The following is a 19,668-nucleotide window of genomic DNA, read 5'->3' as shown; positions in this document are numbered from 1 at the left end:
ACTAACACCATTTGTACCAGTTGGCTTATTTGGGCCTCTACCTCTGGGCAAGAGATTCCACATGTTTCAAGAGAACCACTGATATAAAGCAGACAATTGCCAGCACGCTGGCCCATCAGTGAGTCGTGATTGACCAGCCAGCGGATTTCATTGAGCCTCTTAAACTAAGACACATCCAAAGAGAATCTATTGTGATTATGTAGAAAGGCTTAAATTGTTGTAAAGGTCTGACAAACTAGGCCTGCAAGTCAGGAGTTGCTGAACTAAATTTGATAAGAACAAGTGACAGGATCTGGCGACTAATTGCCAGTCTTGTTGAACACTGGCCAGGAAGAATGTCCAAGTTGACTAAGAAGGTGCACCTTGAGCACCAACAGTATTTAGGATCTTGTGCAATTGACTACTATATAAACAGGAGGCTGGTTACTTCAGCTTCCTGTTAGAAAGCTGTATAGGAAAGGATGCACAGAGGACACTTGACATTGGGTGTACAGGCAGGACTAAGTCAACAGTATGATAACCAGAAATTTCCAAAGGGATTGAAAATGCTGTAACTCATTGTGAAATCTGCAGTTGTACATTGTGATGTATGGAAAGCAACCCAAGACACATCTGTCCAGTGACCTTGCCATTTAGTAAGCCCCAGGTCCTGGCAGATGTTCTGGCCATGACTTCAGATCCTACATGGCAGTTGGTGGAATTTAATTGAATTTGATTTGAAATGTAAAGCTGATCTCTAATAGTGACCATGAAATTATCAGCGATTGTCATGCAAACCCATCTGGCTCACATGTCCTTGAAGAAAGAAAATTTGCCATTCTAGTCTGGCCTTTGTGGCTCCAGTAGCATAGTTGACTCTTAACTGCCCTCTGAACTGGTAAACACAATTATGTACGTAGATATATGATGGATTTGGGTACTGGTAGTGAAGGCTGGAGGATGTTCTCTATGCTAATGAGTCTTATGGGGTTAATGTTCATTTTGGATTGGCTTCACCCATTCTGTCCCTGTCTGACTGTTTGGAGATCAGAATTTCTGCTGTAGCCTTCAGAGGGGGCAGATGTCTCTGTACCATTTCCCTAAAGTCATAGCCAATAACACCATTAGGCAAAATTACTATCATGCAATAAACCTTGTCATCTAAAGCATGTCTCTTCTGTTGATACTCTGGTGATAGAGGATACATCACCATTCCTAAATAGGCAAAAGATAAGAGGAATAGTGGTAGCAAACCATCTTAGACAGTCAAATTGGTAGAGGTGGTAAATGCCACAAGGTATTTGAAGTGGGGTCATCTGGAGAACATTCCACAGGTGGACACCCTGCAAAAGTTTCTTCCCCTCTGAAGTTGCATCAGCCTGTTAACAGAACTGTTGCTATCCTTTTGTAGAACTACTGAATCACCTCTCTAAGTGTAGATATTAAATATTTAATGGCCAAATCATACATTTATGTTAAACCATTAAAATCTGTTCCAGAGAGGCCCTGACTACAATCGGGTGAACTGTGAAACCAAGTGATTTTATCTTAGTGTGCTGACATTTTTTGCTTGTGATTAAAGATTTAAGATGCACAAAGCTTATGTTCTCTCCCAATCTGGAAGTGATGGGTTTTTAATTCTCTTGCTGATTTTAGAATCTATAGTTTTATCTAATAAGTGCTTTAGCCAATGAAATGCTAAATTTGAAAAATACAAATTGCTTGTCATTTGAGAATGAATTGTAGGCATTCTTTCCAGTTTTGTTAGGCATGGTTTAGTTGGTAGTACTCTTTCCTTTGAGGCAGAAATGGACTCTGTTCTTGAGAATTGAGCTCAGAGCAGAGCAAAATCCGTTCCCCTACAGTACGAAGTCACTGCTCTGTTGACTGAACAGCTATCTTTCAGGTGAGGCTGTAAACCAAGAAGCCCGTGTACCCTTTTTGTTTTTGAGGTAAACATTTCCTGGAGTTATTTTTAAGCTGTTATCTCCAGTGGTGGATATTTATCTTTGAACCTCCCTCAAATCCAGATTACCTGCTTTACATCATAGTGTTGTTTGTGGGAGCCACTCTGTAAATGACTGCTTTTTTTGACCTGTTGCAAGGAGGGTGGATTTTATAAACAGGGAAGTCTTGTTACAACTGTACAGGAGTGTTGATAAGATCATGCCTTGAGTTACTCTATACAGTTTGAGGTTCTAGTATTTACAAAAGGATATACTGACTGTGGAAGCATTCCAAAAGAAATTGATTGGGCGGATTCCTGCGATTGATGGCTAAACAACCTTTATTAGAATTTAGTGATTTTGTTGAAACAAAGTCCTGAGGGTGCTTGACAGGGTTGATGTTGGGAAAATATTTCTACTTGGGGATCACTGACTAGGAGACATTCTTGCAACTCAGTTTAAAATGAATTTCTCCTCCCAGTGCATAGTCAATGTGGAATTTTCTATCTCAAGCTCTGGAGGCTCCATCACCAAAGTCTGAGAGAGATTTTTGAAATATTGTGGCGATGAGGGCTCATGACTGTCAAGGGTGGGGCATGCTTGAGGGGCTGGATGATTTCCTTTGACCCTCTTGTATCCTTCCCTCATCTATAGCAGTAACTGCACTTCAAAAGTACTCCCTTGACTGTGTAAGTACTTTGGTATCTTTTTGTGGTCACGAAATAATGGGTTTTAGAGATGTGCTTTGTTTCATTTGTTTCTGCAAGTGTTTTGAATTATTTCTATGCAAATAGATTTTAGATTTGTTGTTAAATAAAAATTAAATGGCTTTTTCATTCATCATACTAGCACCATCTCAAAACACTGACTGTAATGCAAGATCTTACTGCAACAAAGTTCATCTTTATCTCTTGTTCTTCCTATGCACTTCCTCCAGTCGCTGCGTGACATCAACCAGAGTCTCTCAAACAGGCTCTGGGGTCTCCGTTATGGGTCATTACCACTGTCTGAGCCTGGGGATGTGTGGGTTCCATACCTCCTGTTCCCCATTTGACATTCCTCCAGGTGCTGCCACTGTCCATCCCTTTTGTCAATGCTTCCATTCAAGAGCCTGGGTCTAGCTGCAGACCTGGGGCCTTGGTTCAGCCTGCAAGTGTGGCCCAGGAGAGTCAGTCCGCAACCTGCTCCTCACTCGCTGAGTGACCCTGGGCTGGGTCGAACTGTGCCTCATCCTGGCCTTCATGCTGTTAAAATTATCCGTAAACATATAGTTGTCAGTCTATCTTAGTGTCATTTTGGTTTCCAACAAAGCCACTGGAATTGAACTTAGTCATTTGCTCTTGACTCCAGTCTCTCTCTGCTATCGCCTTGCCAATATCTGTTGTTGGTGTCCTCTATCTTTTGATTAATGCTGACACTTGCTGCTTCTCCAACCCACTTGCTGTTCTTTTTTTTTACCTCTTCCTCTGCCAAGAATGTAGTTTGGTTGCAGAGTAGTAACCTGGTATAGGCAGAGTGATGAATTGAAATAACCATGATGTACTTAAAAACCAATTAGGTATTGGGTTAATTTGAAATTTAAGGGTTATTGTTTTGTTCATTTTGGATGTTTTTTTTGTCCAGAATTATCAAGTGAATAGAATTCCCACCTATTCAAGCGTGCAGAATGAATGCTCCCTACAAGTAGGATTTTCTGAACATGGCCTTCAGAACCCAAATCTTTAATCCAAGCAATGTTCATTCCACTTGGCCTCTGTTACTCTGTTTTAAAACCGCCCATAATTTCTGACTCTTCCTCAGCTGGTGCGATCAGACAATGAACATTCAATCAAAATAATTCACCTCAAAGATTTTTTGTGAATAGACCAGCTGAGGCTCTTCCTCAAACTGCATCCTTTGCTAGGACATAATACCCTCCACAAGCATGTAAAATTGGCAAGTCTTCATAATGCCAAGGAAACGATTTGGCATGTTTTTCAGAATGTAAAACTAAGTTTGTGTTTTTGATCTATTCCATGAGCAAATAGAGTTTCCTTTTTAAGGGATCGGAGTAAATCTTTTGCTGCATCTACACCATGACATCTTTGACCTTTAGTTGAATCTCCACATTTTCCACCTTACTCCTGTCCCCTCAGCCAAGCTTCTGATGTTTCCTGCTGTTTATAATCAACACTGTCCACAGTTGACTACAGGGCTTCATTATTTAAAAAGTGGGCCAGGGACACTTTACGATAAAGGGATTATTGCAACTAATGTCGTGGGGAGACATTAAGAATATTGGAAGTTCTAAGTACCTCCTATACTGGTCTAATTTTATAGAGGGCCAGTGAGGCTTTCATACATTCGAGGACAATAACAAAAATCCTAGAGCCATGAGTCTACCTTATGTTCTGAAAGTCTGAGATCACTCTGTTGGCCTTTGATTCCTCCCTGAGCTAGCATTCCAGCTTGCCAGTAACTGGCAATAACTAACAAAGTTCATCTAAAAATTTGTATTTCTTAAATTGTTGTGCACAATCTATTTTTGTGACTAAATATAGAGTTCTGCAATAATGACTGTCTGTCTTTAAAACGCTTTACAGCTAAAAAGCTGCCGAAGAATGAACCTCAGAATGCAGGTGGAACCTCAGGCCGAACCAGGGGCGTGGACCTCCAGGAGACCAGTCCGCAGAGTCGGAGCCAGTGCTGCAGTAATTAAACTGGCAACTGGCAGGTCTCTTCACAGAATCCCGACCGGAATCCCCTTTACCACTCGCACTTACCGCAAGAGCGGCTGCAGGTCGCATTGATTCTTCGCACCACTCCAATCAGATGGGAGGAAATTCGCAACACTTTCCATATAAAAAATTTTAAGTCTTAAATCACTTTTTAATATGAACCTTTTGCTCTTCCCTTCTAATTCCGGTGGCGGACGCATGTACCAGTTATTTTGACCCAACTTTTTCTGGGCGATTCCTTCATTTTCAGACTCTGCAATCTTGTATAATATTCTGGAGAGAAAAGATTTAAAAAAAATAGATTAGGTGTCTTTTTGTGAAACATCTTCCTAAAGAACTACTCATATAGTACACAAACCATCCAATAAATGTAACAAATATTAATTTAACATGGGAATCAGCGGTTAAATGCTCGTGGTTCTGACCAAATCTCAATTATGAATTTTGAAAAGGATTTCTGTATTTGTAATGTAAGTTTTCTTTACCATGTACTCAATCAGTAGACCATTATGTCCATACAGCACCTTCCAATATGCCTACTTTGCTCTTCCTCTTTGTGTTCAGAAAGCATGGAGTTTTCCTTTGGTTTTTAGTGTAATGCACTATTCTGTTCAGATGTTTTCAATAACTTGTAAATTTTGATGTCCTTGAAAGTGATGTGATGTCACTAATGTCGGTAATTACAATCTTACACTGCTCTGATTTGTGGAGCTTGTTCAGTCTGCTATGACTGTTGGCAGTGAAAGACCGAGCTTGCGTGTGTGAGGAGCACTAGTCTGTATTACAAAAAAAAATCTGTAATTTGACAAATAAAAATAGCGGGAGGTATCAATTAATTCCAGTTTGTATTTGTTCTGTAAGGGTAAGAGTGTATACAGCGTTTTAATTACCGACCCCCTTAGTGTTGCATTACACAAGTGGCAATTAACCAACAGTATCTTTTATGTATTGAAGTATTAATTTGACAACTTTACAAATGCGTATGGTGGAACTAATTCTTATAACAATTTGATATAAAGTATGCTTCAAGTACAGTATTGCACACTGGAAATGTTAATAGCATCTTCAGATGTTGCTGCCAGCTAGCTTGAGATAAAATGCCTAATGTGACAAGTTTTAGAATGTAAAAGGGTGAGAATGATTTGGTTTTTTTAAAAAAAACTGGTAGTGATAATGAAATTTCATTGTTTTCCACGTGTGATTTCATTTTCACTAACTTCTAAGTACAATGCAGGATTCATTCAGTGACTGGTACCTTGCAATAATAATTGCAACATAATTTCAATCTGTAGTTTTCATCACTGTATCCTACTGGTATCAAATGTGGACCTGTACACACTACTGTGCAACAGCCTTTTAACATTCTGGAACTAAGGCACGTTTTGATAGCTGAGCACTAGTGGTTTAGCAGCCCACAAATTAGTGCTGATTTAATTCTAATAAACTTATCAACTTCAAAAAAAAAAATGGCTGTATCTATTTTCCTTTTGGTAATGTGAACTTGAAACAAACAAAACCATCACAATTCAGTGAGGTGCTGTGGTTTCCTGAATGTAACCAATGTTGCGGTGATGAAATGTATGAAGAATGCTAACCTGAGAGCTCTGAACTGCTCACATTTTGGGTTTTTTTGGTTACTTTTCAGACCAAGACTTTGGAGAGGTTTAAGAAATCTGCAACATCTGTTTTGGTCAGATCAGTTTTTTAACCCAGCATTGGTGACATGAACTCAATTCCAGGTTTCGTGGGCAACACTAAGCTCAGCTATAATGATTCAATACTATAAATCTATGTACCTCCCTCTTCCGCCCCTCTGTCCTGTAAATTGTCTGTGGTTTTCATAAATGAATGGGACCCTTGGAAAGTAAAATGGCATATTACTAAATTATTATTTGACCAGTAAACAAAGTCAATGGCTGGTATCTACTGACATTCCTAGCAAGTTGGACAAAAAGGTCTGTTTCTGTGCTGTAAAACTCTCAACTGCATTTTTACTCTTTCCCAAACACGCACTGACCACAAGAGGAGTTGAACTTTAGAAATGGAGCATTTTAGAACACACAAACCTACTGAAAAAGTAGACAATGACAGTAGTTCTTTAATTAATGTTCTGACATGTCACCAGATACCAATTCATGTAGAGCCCCTCATAGCTCCTCAACTCTTAAACTATGATTAAAACTGTTATTTTGCTTTACAGAATTAGGCTTGAGTTGAGCAATAAGAGCTAATTTAAACTCTCCGTGGTGCTTTAGTTCAGGGAGTTTGACTGCAAGGTATTTACAGATGGAAAAGACAATACAACCCTTTTTCTCAACCAGAAGACCTCTTATTTTCCTCATTGCATTGTCCGAACATTAACTTTTTTCCTGGGCTTCAACTTCATCTGAACTGGAAGTACACTCTATTTATAGGTCACTTTGTGAACAACCTCTCAGAGCACTTCTAAATATCTTCCTTTAACAGATTTAAATATCTAATCCCTGGTTCAATATTTTCAATTCAATTTGGATTAATTTTCTGGATTTACTTAAGCATCAGGGTTAGCAGATCATTTGAAATGAAATTTTGCAGCTCCAGAAGTCCCAAGATGCTTTATAATCAATGAGCTGACGTTTTACAAAAAGCTAATTTTGGTACACTGCAAACTTTAAACAACAACATTTTGATTTGAAATAGTCAGGATACCAATGATAACTTGACTGCAAGATGTCTCAAAACACCTAAAAGTATTTCGACTGTTGTCCCTATTTTATAAAGTATGACTATTTTGCATGTGCACAATTCCCTCAAACAGCAATGTCAGAACAGCAAGACAAGATGTTGTGATGACTGCACGAATGTTGGCATGAGCTTAAGGGAAATCTCCCCACCCCTCTAAATAGTGTCATGGATTTTTTTTAACCTAACCAAGCAGGAGTTTTGATTTTGCACCATCCGAAGGACAGTTCCTCTGGTGCAGCACTTCCCCTCTACTACCCTCTACTAAGGTTGTTTTTTTTTGTCCACTCTGTTCTGGAGTAGAATTTGAGCCCTGTGATCCAATCCATTCTATTATCCACTGCACCATATCAGACTCCTCTACATATGCACCTCTTATCTCCAAGATAACTGGTTACTTTCTTTTGAAGAGTGAAAAATCTAGGGTTATCTAATCCTTCCAAATGGAAAAAACATTAAGCAGGCATCAACTTTGTGCGGAAGTAGAAAAAGAAACAATCTCCAAAGCTTGGCTTAACTGAGATTGGTTTGAAGGAATTAAAACAAACCAGATGTTAGAAATCTAGAAGGAAATAAAACAACACTGGAAATTCAGTATAATATTTGGGTAAAGTAAGTGTTCAACTGACTTTTGCACGTCACCAAATTGCTTCTCTGATATTACTGAGTATTTTGAATATTTCCATTTTTTAATATTGATACATTTGACCAGAGGGCAGTACAATTTGATTGTAACATCTGACTTCTATAATACTTCATTTTGTTTGAACATATTTGAGCAATGGCTCAATGTTGAGTTCCAAGGCTCTTACGTCAACTATCTTTTGCTGTTTCAACACCCTCCTTGGATTGTTGTCCAATTCCTTTTCATACAAAATTTTACCCTTGCCTTAAATTTCAGGTGCCTTTTTCTGTCAGGTTTTGTATTTTCTTGGTTTTGCAAAGAGTTGAGTCATAGGACTTGAGATTTTTTGGAAATGGGGCAAGGTCATCAAGAAATTTGTAAACGGAAGTTTTTAAAGTTGATATTGCTAGTTGGAAGCCAGTCCGAATCAACAGACAGGTATGTGGGATGGGTATGCAGGGGTTATGGACAGGTAATGGGGCTAGTTTAAGTTATGAAAACTAGGCAACAAAGCAGCCAAAGGACCTGTTTTCATGCTTTGCCCCCCCAAACCAACCCCTCAAAAAAAAAGCAAGCAGGATTGATGGGGTAAGTAGGTCTTGGTGCAATTTTAAAAAAAGGGCACTGTGGTTTTGAAAGTCCCTCTGGTTTATGGAGGGTAGAAAGTTCAGTGTATTGGAATATATTGGACAATTTAGGGCTATTTTCCCCTGGGAAAGGAATGTTGAGAGGAAATAGAAGTGCTGTCTAGATATGATTTTAAAGAATAGGCAGGGGATGGATCTGCCCTGCTAGTGTCATGGAAGCCGACTCCATCAAGGCAATCAGAAGAGAATTGGGCTCTTATGTGAAAAGGAAGTTTGTGCAGGAGTGTGGGGAAAAGCAGGGGAATGGCCCTATGAGATGTCATATGGGGAACCAATACAGGCATGATGGGTTTAATGGCCTCCTATACTGTAAAGATTCTGCAAGTTGCCTTCTACAATTTGAAGAGAAAGGAGCAGCACCTGTTGTTAAATCAGGGCTATTGAAACTAGCAAGCAAGTGTGGAGAACTACTCAAATTGAGTGTTATTCAATCATCGTTTGAATTGCTTTTTAATCATTTTGCATAATTTGAGAAATTTTAAAGTAGAGTCGCTGTCATTTGTGGGGTGAAAATGTTTGTGTTTTGCATCTCAGCTGTTGAAACCAGTAAACTAGATTTGTGGAAATTAAACCAAGCGATAAGGCACAAAATGAAGGTGGTAGGGTTCAGAATTCATTGTATTAAAATAGCAATACTTTTCCAGAATTCAGGCAAGGATTAGTTTGTGAGTTTGAAACTTGGAAGCAGAGGGACAAGATTTTCACTTCAGCTTGCAGCTGCAGTTTCTAAGTGATTTGGTCTGTTACCTTTCCTGCCAATCTATACTATAGGCCTTAAGCTCTGATGCTCCAGGAAAATTAGCCTGAGGGGTAACTTTAGAGGTTTATAAAACCATGAGGGGCATGGATAGGGTGAAGAGCCAAGGTGTTTTCTCCACGATGGGGGAGTCCAAAGCTAGAGGGCATAGGTTTGAGGTGAGGGGAGAAAGATTTAAAAAGGATCTGAGGAGCAACACTTTTTCCCCCAGAGGGTGGTGCATGTATGGAACAAGCTACCTGAGGAAGTGGCGGAGGCTGGTAAGATTACAACATTTCAAAGGCATCTGGATGGGCATGCAAATAGGAAAAGTTTAGAGGGATATGGGTCGAATGCTGGTAAATGGTACTAGATAGTTTAGAATAGCTGGTCAGCATGGGCGCGTTAGGCCAAAGGGTCTGTTTTCCTGCTGTCAAACTGACTCTAATTCTAGCTAAACATTTTACTAAAGGAGTGTAGTTGAAACAGTTGCAAAAATGCTGCCACTAATTATTGCAGATGCATTTTAGAATGTAGCTTCGTTGTGCAGAATCGATCTTTAAGAGACTATGACATATGTCAATCATTCATTAGAAGTGCTATTTTAAATCCGTATAAAATTTGCTATATGTTAGCAAAGAATGCCTAAAGAGAGATTTTGTAATTTAATGTGAAAAAAGAAAATGACACTATTGGGATCCCTTTATAGTTGCAACTTATTGTAGGGTGTACATGGAGATTAATTTTCTTTGAATTGCCAGCATTCTCATGTTGTAGCTTGTATTTTCAGCCCAGAATGTGCTGCTTACAAGTAGTAAAGGTCAAGAGGGAGCTGGGGTACGTTGGTTGAATACATCTAAAAATGTTCTTAATGGGTCAGGTATGTCCCATTTTGGGATGCTTTGTTTTGAGCTTTTAATTCTATTCACTTAGTATGGATTGGATTATTTGATTGCTTGAATTACTGTTTTGGCAAGAGGTATGTTTCATCCTTCTAACATGATGGGAAATACCCAACATTGAGCAAGGAGATGTTAAAATAGGCTTACTAACTGGACCAGTGTTTCAGAGGCCTTGGATACTGCAGAGACATGAATCCAAAACCAGCCCTGCCTGCTGTGGAAATTTAATTTCAGAATAAAATGTGAGTCTCCTGAATAATATTATTGTGAGAACTCTTCTGATTTCACTAATGCCTTTCAGCAGAAGAAAATCTGTGGTCCTGATCCAGCTGTCACTTCAGATACACAATGTGCTTGATGCTTTCTGCCCTCAAGTGCCCAAACAAGCACTTGGTCCAGGTGGCTAAGGGATGGGTAGATGCTCATACCAAGAGCATGTTGTTTTGAGATACAAAAAGGTTTTTATAAGAAAGAGGTTGTATTTATGCAGTTCTTCATCCACTCGACTGTGAAAGCCAACTAAAATGACAAGAGACCAAGCAGAATACCTGTAACTAGATGATGTCAGCTTCAGGGGAGGGTAGCTTTATTGTTAATGCAAGTACCATCAAAGATTTGATGAACTAATTTGAGTTTGCCAATGACACTCTCAACCTGCAATCTCTGATCCAGCTGCAGTGCACAAGTCGATGAAAAAGCAATTGGAGAAACACCAGTGTTCAGATTTTTCAAATCAGCATGTTCAGAAATATTATGATACATACCTTTGGAGAAGATGGGAATTAAACCCAGAGATCAGGACGTAACCACAGCACCACAACAGCCTCTCTGTTTCAACGTTCCTACTCAGGCCCTAAACGTGTGGAGAGATGTCAATGATGGATATCCACTGGCTATCCCAAAGCTCTTCATAGTCTATTACTATCTGAAGTATAGTTGTAAAAGTGAACAGTCAGCATGGTCTCATAGTGAACTCCTGTCGATAAAGGTGTTCATTTTGATTTTATGCAAGAGTATTGGCCATGGGACTAGCAGATGTTTTTTGCTTAAAATTGATTTGTGGTCTTTGAATAGACAGGCTACAGTTTAACATGGCATCAAAGTCATCACCATTTGACAATGCTGAACTCCTGCTATGGCACTGACATGTCATTCTAAATTGTTTATGTAATAAATTATGACAATGAAGCATTAATCCATGACCACAATACTTGATTCCGCAGTAAGTCCATTGTGTAAACTTTTCATGTTATCAATATGTCGTCTTTGTACTTTCACCATTGGTACTTGACAGTACTCGACTAAGCAGACATCCTGATTATATCTTCTGACCCCAGCTGCCTTTTACTGAGGGGGTGGGAGGAGAAATACCTCAACAATGACATGAATGTTTGAGATTACCTCCATAACCGCAGCTGATAACTTACAAACACTAACATTTCCTCATCATATTTGCAGAAGTTAAACCCTTGAGTGATTTTGTGATGTTTCTTTTGACAAAATAACAAGTAGTGATGCTATGATGCCTTTGATTTCTAAATATTTAAGGCCAATGCATCCTTTGAAAACTTACTAGCTTCTACCATTTCTGATTGCCCAGGAAGTCTACTTGTCAGCTGTTGAGGTTTTATGTCCCTATAGTTTCTACCATTTTAGCTGCTGTGATAACAATGTACGTGATATTGTCTGTGCCAAGGTTTAAAATCTTCCAGCATTGGAAACTGCATGAGAAGTGGGGTGGGGACATATGGCTTGAATGAAATGAAGTGTTGGTTTTAGAGTGCCAAGTTTCTGCACCAACCCTAGGACATTAAGATTAAGTGATAAAATGTTGTATCTGTGCTCAAACTTCCATTAAGGTTAAAATGCAGATGTATCTTTCAAAAACCTACATTAAAGGTGTATTATGCACTTTGAAGTCTGAAGTGCTTTTAATTTCCAGAACAGTTTGCCTCACTAGATCCATTCCTAAGATAAATCAAGTTAGTTCTCCACCAATATGGGGAAATATTATCTTGAATTTAATAGCCTCCTGCAAGATTTAGAAAGCTAACAGTACACTTGGCACAGATGTGAATATGGTACATGGGCGTCACTGTTAGTTTGGGAAACTTGGTGTGCGATGTGCTTTTGAATTAATTCTATCATATAATAAAGCAGGATAAGATGTTGATGCCAGCTGTGAACCAGACGATAGAATTCTTCCAAGAAACATCATAAATGTTACAGTGCAGGAGAATGACATTTTACATCTTATCTGCATCAGATCTCCAGATGAGCATCATGACTTGGTGCCATTGTCCTGTCTTTTCCCCATATCTTTGCATGTTTTACATAAATAATTGGCATAGCCTTTTGAATGCCTCAACTCACCTGCTGTCATCAAATTTTCATACAGTGCATTTCAGACCCAGCCCACTCTCTTGAATTAGATCCCTTATTTTGTATTCTCTCCATGTACTTCCTACCAAAATGCATCACCTCGCACAGAGTCATAGAGATGTACAGCACGGAAACAGACCCTCCGGTCCAACTAGTCCGTGCCGACCAGATATCCCAACCTAAACTAGTGCCATTGGCCAGCACTTGGTCCATATCCCTCCAAACCCTTCCTATTCATACACCCTATCCAGATGCCTTTTAAATGTTAAAATTGTACCAGCCTCCACCACTTCCTCTGGCAGCTCATTCCATACATGCACCACCTTCTGCGTAAAAAAGCTACCCCTTAGGTCCCTTTTATATCTTTCCCTTCTCACCCTAAAGCTATGCCATCTAGTTCTAGACTCTCACACCCCCGGGAAAAGACTTAGTCTATTTATCCTATCCATGCCCCTCATAATTTTATAAACCTCTATGAGGTCACTCCCCAGCCTTTGACGCATCAGGGAAAACAGCCCCAGCCTATTCAATCTCTTCCTATAGCTCAAATCCTCCAAACCTGGCAACATCCTTGTAAATCTTTTCTGAACCCATTAAAGTTTCACAACATCCTTCCGATAGGATGGAGACCAGAATTGCACACAATATACCAACAGTGGTCTAACCAGTGTCCCGTATAGCCACAATATGACCTCCCAACTCCTGTACTCAATGCTCTGACTAATAAAGGAAAGCATACCAAATGCCTTCTTCACTATCCTATCTGCTCTGACTTTACTTTCAAGGAGCTATGAATCTGCACTCCAAAGTCTCTTTGTTCAGCAACAGACCCTAGGACCTTACCATTAAGTGTATAAGTCCTGCTAAGATTTGCTTTCCCAAAATGCAGCACCTCACATTTATCTGAATTAAACTCCATCTGCCACTCCTCAACCCGTTGGCCCATCTGATCAAGATCCTGTTGTAATCTGAGGTAACCCTTGCTGTCCACTACACTTCCAATTTAGATGTTGTCTACAAACATACATCGTATATTCATATCTAAATCATTTATATAAATGATAAAAGGTAGTGGACCCAGCACCAATCCTTGTGGCACTCCACTGGTCACAGGCCTCCATCTGAAAAACAACCCTCCACCACCACCTTCTGTCTTCTACTTTCGAGGCAGTTCTGTATCCAAATAGCTAGTTCTCCCAGTATTCCATGAGATCTAACCTTGCTAACCAGTCTCCCATGGGGAACCTTGTCGAATGCCTTACTGAAGTCCATATAGATCATGTCCACTGCTCTGCCCTCATCAATTCTATCAAGTTCATGAGACGTGATTTCCCACATACAAAGCCATGTTGTCTATCCCTAAACAGTCCGTGCCTTTCCAAATATGTGTAAATCCTGTCCCTCAGGATTCCTCCAACAAATTGCCCACCACTGATGTCAGGCTTACCAGTCTATAGTTCCCTGGCTTGACCTTACCCATTTTCTTAAATAATGGTACCATGTTAGCCAACCTCCAGACTTCCGGCACCTCACCTGTGACTATCAATGATACAAATATCTCAGCAAGGGGCCCAGTAATCACTTCCCTAGCTTCCCACAGAGCTTTAGGGGACATCTGATTAGGTCCTGGGATTTATCCACCTTTATGCATTTCAAGACATCCAGCACTTCCTCTGCTGTAATATGGACATTATGGAAGATTCACCATCTATTTCCCCATATTCTATATCTTCCATGTCCTTCTCCACAGTAAACACTGATGCAAAATACTTGTTTAGTCTCTCCGGCTCCACACAAAGGCTGCTTTGATGATCTTTGGGGAGCCCTATTCACTCCTTAGTTACCCTTTTGACCTTAATGTATTTGTAAAAACCCCTTGGATTCTCCTTAATCCTATTTGCCAAAGCTATCTCATTTTTTGCCCTCCTGATGTCCCTCTTAAGTATGTCCCCCCTACTGCCTTTATACACTTCTAAGGATTCACTCCCACTTCTCTGCATTGAATGTAATCTACCATCTATCTGCCGACTCCATCAAATTGTCCTTTTTGAGGTTCTCCACGTAGCATGATATTTCCAAGTTCTGCAAATGTTGACATTGTTCCCTCTGTGCATATTTAGATCATTAGTACACATGAGAAAAAGGGTCCTAATATAGACCCATTATGGAACTCCATTTCCATAACCCTATTTGCCAAAGCTATCTCATTTTTTGCCCTCCTGATGTCCCTCTTAAGTATGCCCCTACTGCCTTTATACACTTCTAAGGATTCACTCCCACTTCTCTGCATTGAATGTAATCTATCATCTATCTGCCGACTCCATCAAATTGTCCTTTTTGAGGTTTTGCACTCTCCATGTAGCATATTTCCAAGTTCTGCAAATGTTGACATTGTTCCCTCTGTGCTTATTTAGATCATTAGTACACATGAGAAAAAGGGTCCTAATATAGACCCATATGGAACTCCATTTCCACTTTCTTCAGTCCACAGCATCCATTGACTATTGTCTCCTGTTCCTCAGCTGAGGAATTGTTCTGTCTATGGTGCTACTGTCCTGTTTATTCCAAGAGCTATAACTTTTCCCACAAGTCTATTGTGTGGCATCATGTTCAAAAATATTCTGTAAGTCCATGCATATTACATGAATTCCTGATGAAGGGCTTTTGCCCGAAACGTCGATTTTACTGCTTCTCGGATGCTGCCTGAACTGCTGTGCTTTTCCAGCACCACTCTAATCTAGATATTACATGAACAGCATTACCCTCATTGACATTTCATTTACCGCTTCGAAAAAAGACCAATAACTTAGTTAAATGTAATATTTCCTTTAAAAATCCATGTTGACTCTTCATAATCAACACAGCTCTCTCCATGTGATTACTCGTCCTATCCCAAATAATTGTTTCCAGAAATTAAAAAGAGAAGACGATCAAGTTCATCATTCAGACAGCTGAAGAGGAAATCACGGAATTTGATGGCTCCCGAGTAGCCTTGCTATAACTTCCTTCATTCTATATGGCATGATTCATGTATTAAAATATCCCAAGATACTGCATGGAACTCTAAGCAGTCAACAAGTGAGACCTGGTGCGTTAGGATACAACCATCAGAGTTTTGGATAAATTCAAGTTCATGAAAGGCAGCTATTCTTTAGATGCAAGAAAAATTACTCTTGACTGTCCAAATCAAAGCTTTTCCATTTTACAAATCAAAATCTGTTCTCTTACCCTGTTGTTATAATGTAATGTCGAGTCTGTGGTAGCCAATTTGCACAGAGCAAGCTCTTGCAAAAGCCAACGTGGTAATGACCAGATTATTTGTTTTCACTTTTATTACTTAAATAATATGTTTTTAATAGTTTGCATTCTCACACAACCTTGCTGAAACATCAGCCTACATTATATACACATGTCTCTGGATTGTGATTGTTTTGAAGGTGCAGAGATACTGTACCTTTAAGAGAGTTGAAAAGCTAGCAAACCTGCCTGACACAGCACAAAGTGTTCTGAACAAGGTAACAATGTAATGTTTGATTGAAACAGCAAGCAGTAGCTGGGTTGCCATAAGACAAAAAAAAACGAATTCAAATTCTGCCAATCAGTTTACAATATGCCCTAAGATACCAAACACCAATCAAGTTTGAATTTAGTATTTTGATAATATTAAAACCAATGAAATGATCCAATGTTTTAGGGTATAAAACTGGACATTTTTGGCCAAAAGACCAACACACATGCAGACAGCTAACTCAAGAGCTCTCTGAGAGGTACCTGTCTGTGGAGAGTCTGTGCCACAGAACATCAAAACTGACCTGGAGTGAATCTACAAAGGAGATTCAGCGAAGCTGACTGGTTTTGAAACGTGATTAATTTTTTTGTAAATCGTAATTGGGATTTTTTTATTGGACCAGTATTGTAGAGTAGAAGGTAAAAGATTGGTTTAAGAGAAAGAAGTTATAAGTAGTTGTTAGTTAATATTCTTTGTTAGACATAAAGAATAATTTTTACTTTAAATAGTGACTTTTGGGATAGTTCTTTGCCTCTCGAATTTTAACAGATTACAGCATGAGATGAATCTTTTCTGTGTGACTGGTTTAAATTAGCGGGGGGGGGTTTACCCCGTGTTGTAACCGTTTGGGGGCTAGTCACCAGAATTTGAACAGTTTGGGTTTCGGATTCATGATTTGAATAGGTTTAGACAGATTTGAATATATTTAGGGTACAAGAAAATCCAGTACACTTACAGGTTAGTGTCCTAGATCTTAAACAAACTGTCTCACCTATGTTTTATTTAAATTTCAGTGACTTGTGGTAGGTTAAATTAAAAGTGAGAGAAATGGCTCTTAAAATTGCTAAATAGGTTCTGGGAGTTGAAGATGATTCTCAAATTTGCCAAGGAAGTTTAGAAGGAAAGAAAAAGGCCATACTTTTAGAATTAGGAAAGAAATTAGTTTTGGGTTTAACCAAGGACAAAAGTGAAGCTGAAATTGTAAGGGAGTTATTCAACCACTTAAGTGTATCAGAGAAACAGACAAGTGCAGTGGGGGTAGAAAAACTTAAATTACAATTGCAAAAAATGGAGTTAGGAGATAAAACAAAGGGAGAGAGAAAGAAGAAAGAGAGAGAGGAAAGAGAAAGGGAGAGAGAAGAAAAAGAAAGAGAGAGGTAAGTGCGGGAGGAAAAAGAGGGAGAGAAATTCCTTACCTAAGCAAAGAGAGAGTGAAGAAAGGGAGAGACAAAAAGAGAGAATTTGAACTTGAGAAGTTGCGACTTGGTCAGCAAACTTGAACTAACATGGAGATTAAAAGAGAAGGTAGTGATATTTACAAAGATGTCAAAACTCTGCCACCTTTCGAGGAGAAAGATGGTGAAGCCTTCTTTATTTCATTTGAAAAATTGACTGGAGAGATGGAGTGGTCTGAGGATTTATGGGCGATGCTAGTTCAGTCTAAACTGGGAGGCAGAGCTAGTGAGATATTTGCCACGCTGTCAGATGAGGCATCAAGAGATTATGAAGAGGTCAAACAGGCTATTTTAAATGCTTATGAATTGGTTCTAGAAGTGTATAGACAGTGGCTCAGAACATAAAGAAGGAACAAGGTCAGGCTTATGCTGAGTTTGAAAGAGTTAAACAGAGTCATTTTGATAGATGGGTACGTGCTTTAAAAACAGACAGGACCTATGAGGCTCTAAGAGAGATTATTCTGCTGGAGGAGTTTGAAAACTCACTTCCACAGATGATAAGAATTCACATGGAGGAACAGAAAGTTCAGGAAGTGAAAGGTCAGCAGAATTAGCAGATGAATACATATTGGTGCATAAGACAAGTTTCCGACCAAAATTTTGTCCTGTGAGGGATAGGAGTTGGGGGAAGGCAAGATCCGACACTATGAAACCAAGAGTAGAGAGCACTGGTAAGAGATTACCACAGGTTAAAAAAAGTAAAAGCCCTCAGATTTTTCCACTGTGGTAAAGTGGGACATGTAAAGTCACAATGCTGGTCGTAAAAGAAAGGCATTATGGAAAAAGATGTGGTAAAAGAAGCTACGCCAGTGGCATTAGTGAAGGTAGTGAAGGAAACCCCAAGAAGAGCCAAGGAGCTGCAGGAGAGTGCACAGCCTAGGCAGGGACTGGGTAAGGAGTTAGTGCCTGATCTCTATAAAGAATTCACCTCTGTATGTAAAGTTTACTCAGAAATAACAGGGGAGAAAGACAAGAAGTTATAATTTTGAGAGATACAGGTTCTAACCATTGCTGAAAGTAAGAGAGGTGCAGATTTGAACTGAACTGCACTGTGACCTTGCAGAAAGGCAAGGTCACAGTGATCATGGGAGACTTCAATATGCAGGTGGACTGGGTAAATAATGTTGCCAGTGGATCCAAAGAAAGGGAATTCATGGAATGCTTACAGGATGGCTTTTTGGAACAGCTTGTCATGGATCCCACAAGGGAGCAGGCTTTTCTGGACCTAGTGCTATGTAATGAACCAGACTTAATAAAAAAATCTTAAAGTAAGGGGACACTTAGGAAGCAGCGATCATAATATGGTAGAGTTCAGTCTGCAGTTTGAAAGAGAGAAGGCAAAATCGGATATAATGGTGTTACAGTTAAATAAAGGAAATTATGAGGACATGAGAGAAGAACTGACGAAAATCGACTGGAAGCAGAGCCTAGCAGGGAAGACAGTAGAGCAAAAATGGCGGGAGTTTGTGGGTAAAATTGAGGACACTGTACAGAGGTTCATCCCCAAGAAGAGAAAGATTATCCGGGGAGGGATTAGACAGCCATGGCTGACAAAGGAAGTCAGGAAATCTAACAAAGAAAAAGAGAGAGCCTATAAAGTGGCCAAGAGCACTGGGAAATCAGAAGATTGGGAAGGCTACAAAAACAAACAGAGGATAACAAAGAGAGAAATAAGGAAGGAGAGGATCAAATATGAAGGTAGGCTAGCCAGTAATATTAGAAATGATAGTAAAAGTTCTTTCAATACATAAGAAACAAACAACAGGCAAAAGTAGACATTGGGCCACTTCAAACTGATGCGGGAAGGCTAGTGATGGGAGATAAGGAAATAGCAGGAGAACTTAACACGTACTTTGCGTCAGTCTTCACAGTGGAAGACATGAGTAATATCCCAACAATGAAAGGGAGTCAGGGGTTTGAGTTGAGTATGGTTGCCATTACAAAAGAGAAAGTGCTAGTGGGCGACATCCTAAAGTTCTGAGGGAGGTGGCTGAGGAAATAGCAGAGGCGTTGGTTGAGATCTTTCAAAAGTCACTGGAGTCAAGGAAAGTCCCGGATGATTGGAAGATCACTGTTGTAACCCCCTTGTTCAAGAAAGGATCAAGACAAAAGATGGAAAATTATAGGCCAATTAGCCTAAACTCGGTTGTTGGTAAAATTCTAGAATCCATCATTAAGGATGAGGTTTCTAAATTCTTGGAAGAGCAGGGACAGATTAGAACAAGTCAACATGGATTTAGTAAGGGGAGATCGTGCCTGACAAACCTGTT

At 39.5% G+C, this 19,668-nt stretch overlaps 1 protein-coding gene across 1 annotated transcript in view; it reads left to right on the top strand.

Moving 5' to 3' along the window:
• rab5c (RAB5C, member RAS oncogene family) overlaps nucleotides 1-6,109 on the top strand; it is a 46,771-nt gene extending 40,662 nt beyond the window's left edge. Inside the window, exon 6 of the mRNA XM_043674962.1 lies at nucleotides 4,508-6,109. Coding sequence (XP_043530897.1) covers nucleotides 4,508-4,623 — 116 coding nt within the window. The 3' untranslated portion in view covers nucleotides 4,624-6,109. The remainder of the gene's footprint in view (nucleotides 1-4,507) is intronic.
• Nucleotides 6,110-19,668: the final 13,559 nt, after the last annotated feature.

This window comes from Chiloscyllium plagiosum, chromosome 33, assembly GCF_004010195.1.
Source record: "Chiloscyllium plagiosum isolate BGI_BamShark_2017 chromosome 33, ASM401019v2, whole genome shotgun sequence".
Lineage (NCBI taxonomy): Eukaryota > Metazoa > Chordata > Chondrichthyes > Orectolobiformes > Hemiscylliidae > Chiloscyllium > Chiloscyllium plagiosum.
Note: the sequence above shows the minus strand (reverse complement) of the source record. Positions and strands in the feature narration are given on the sequence as shown.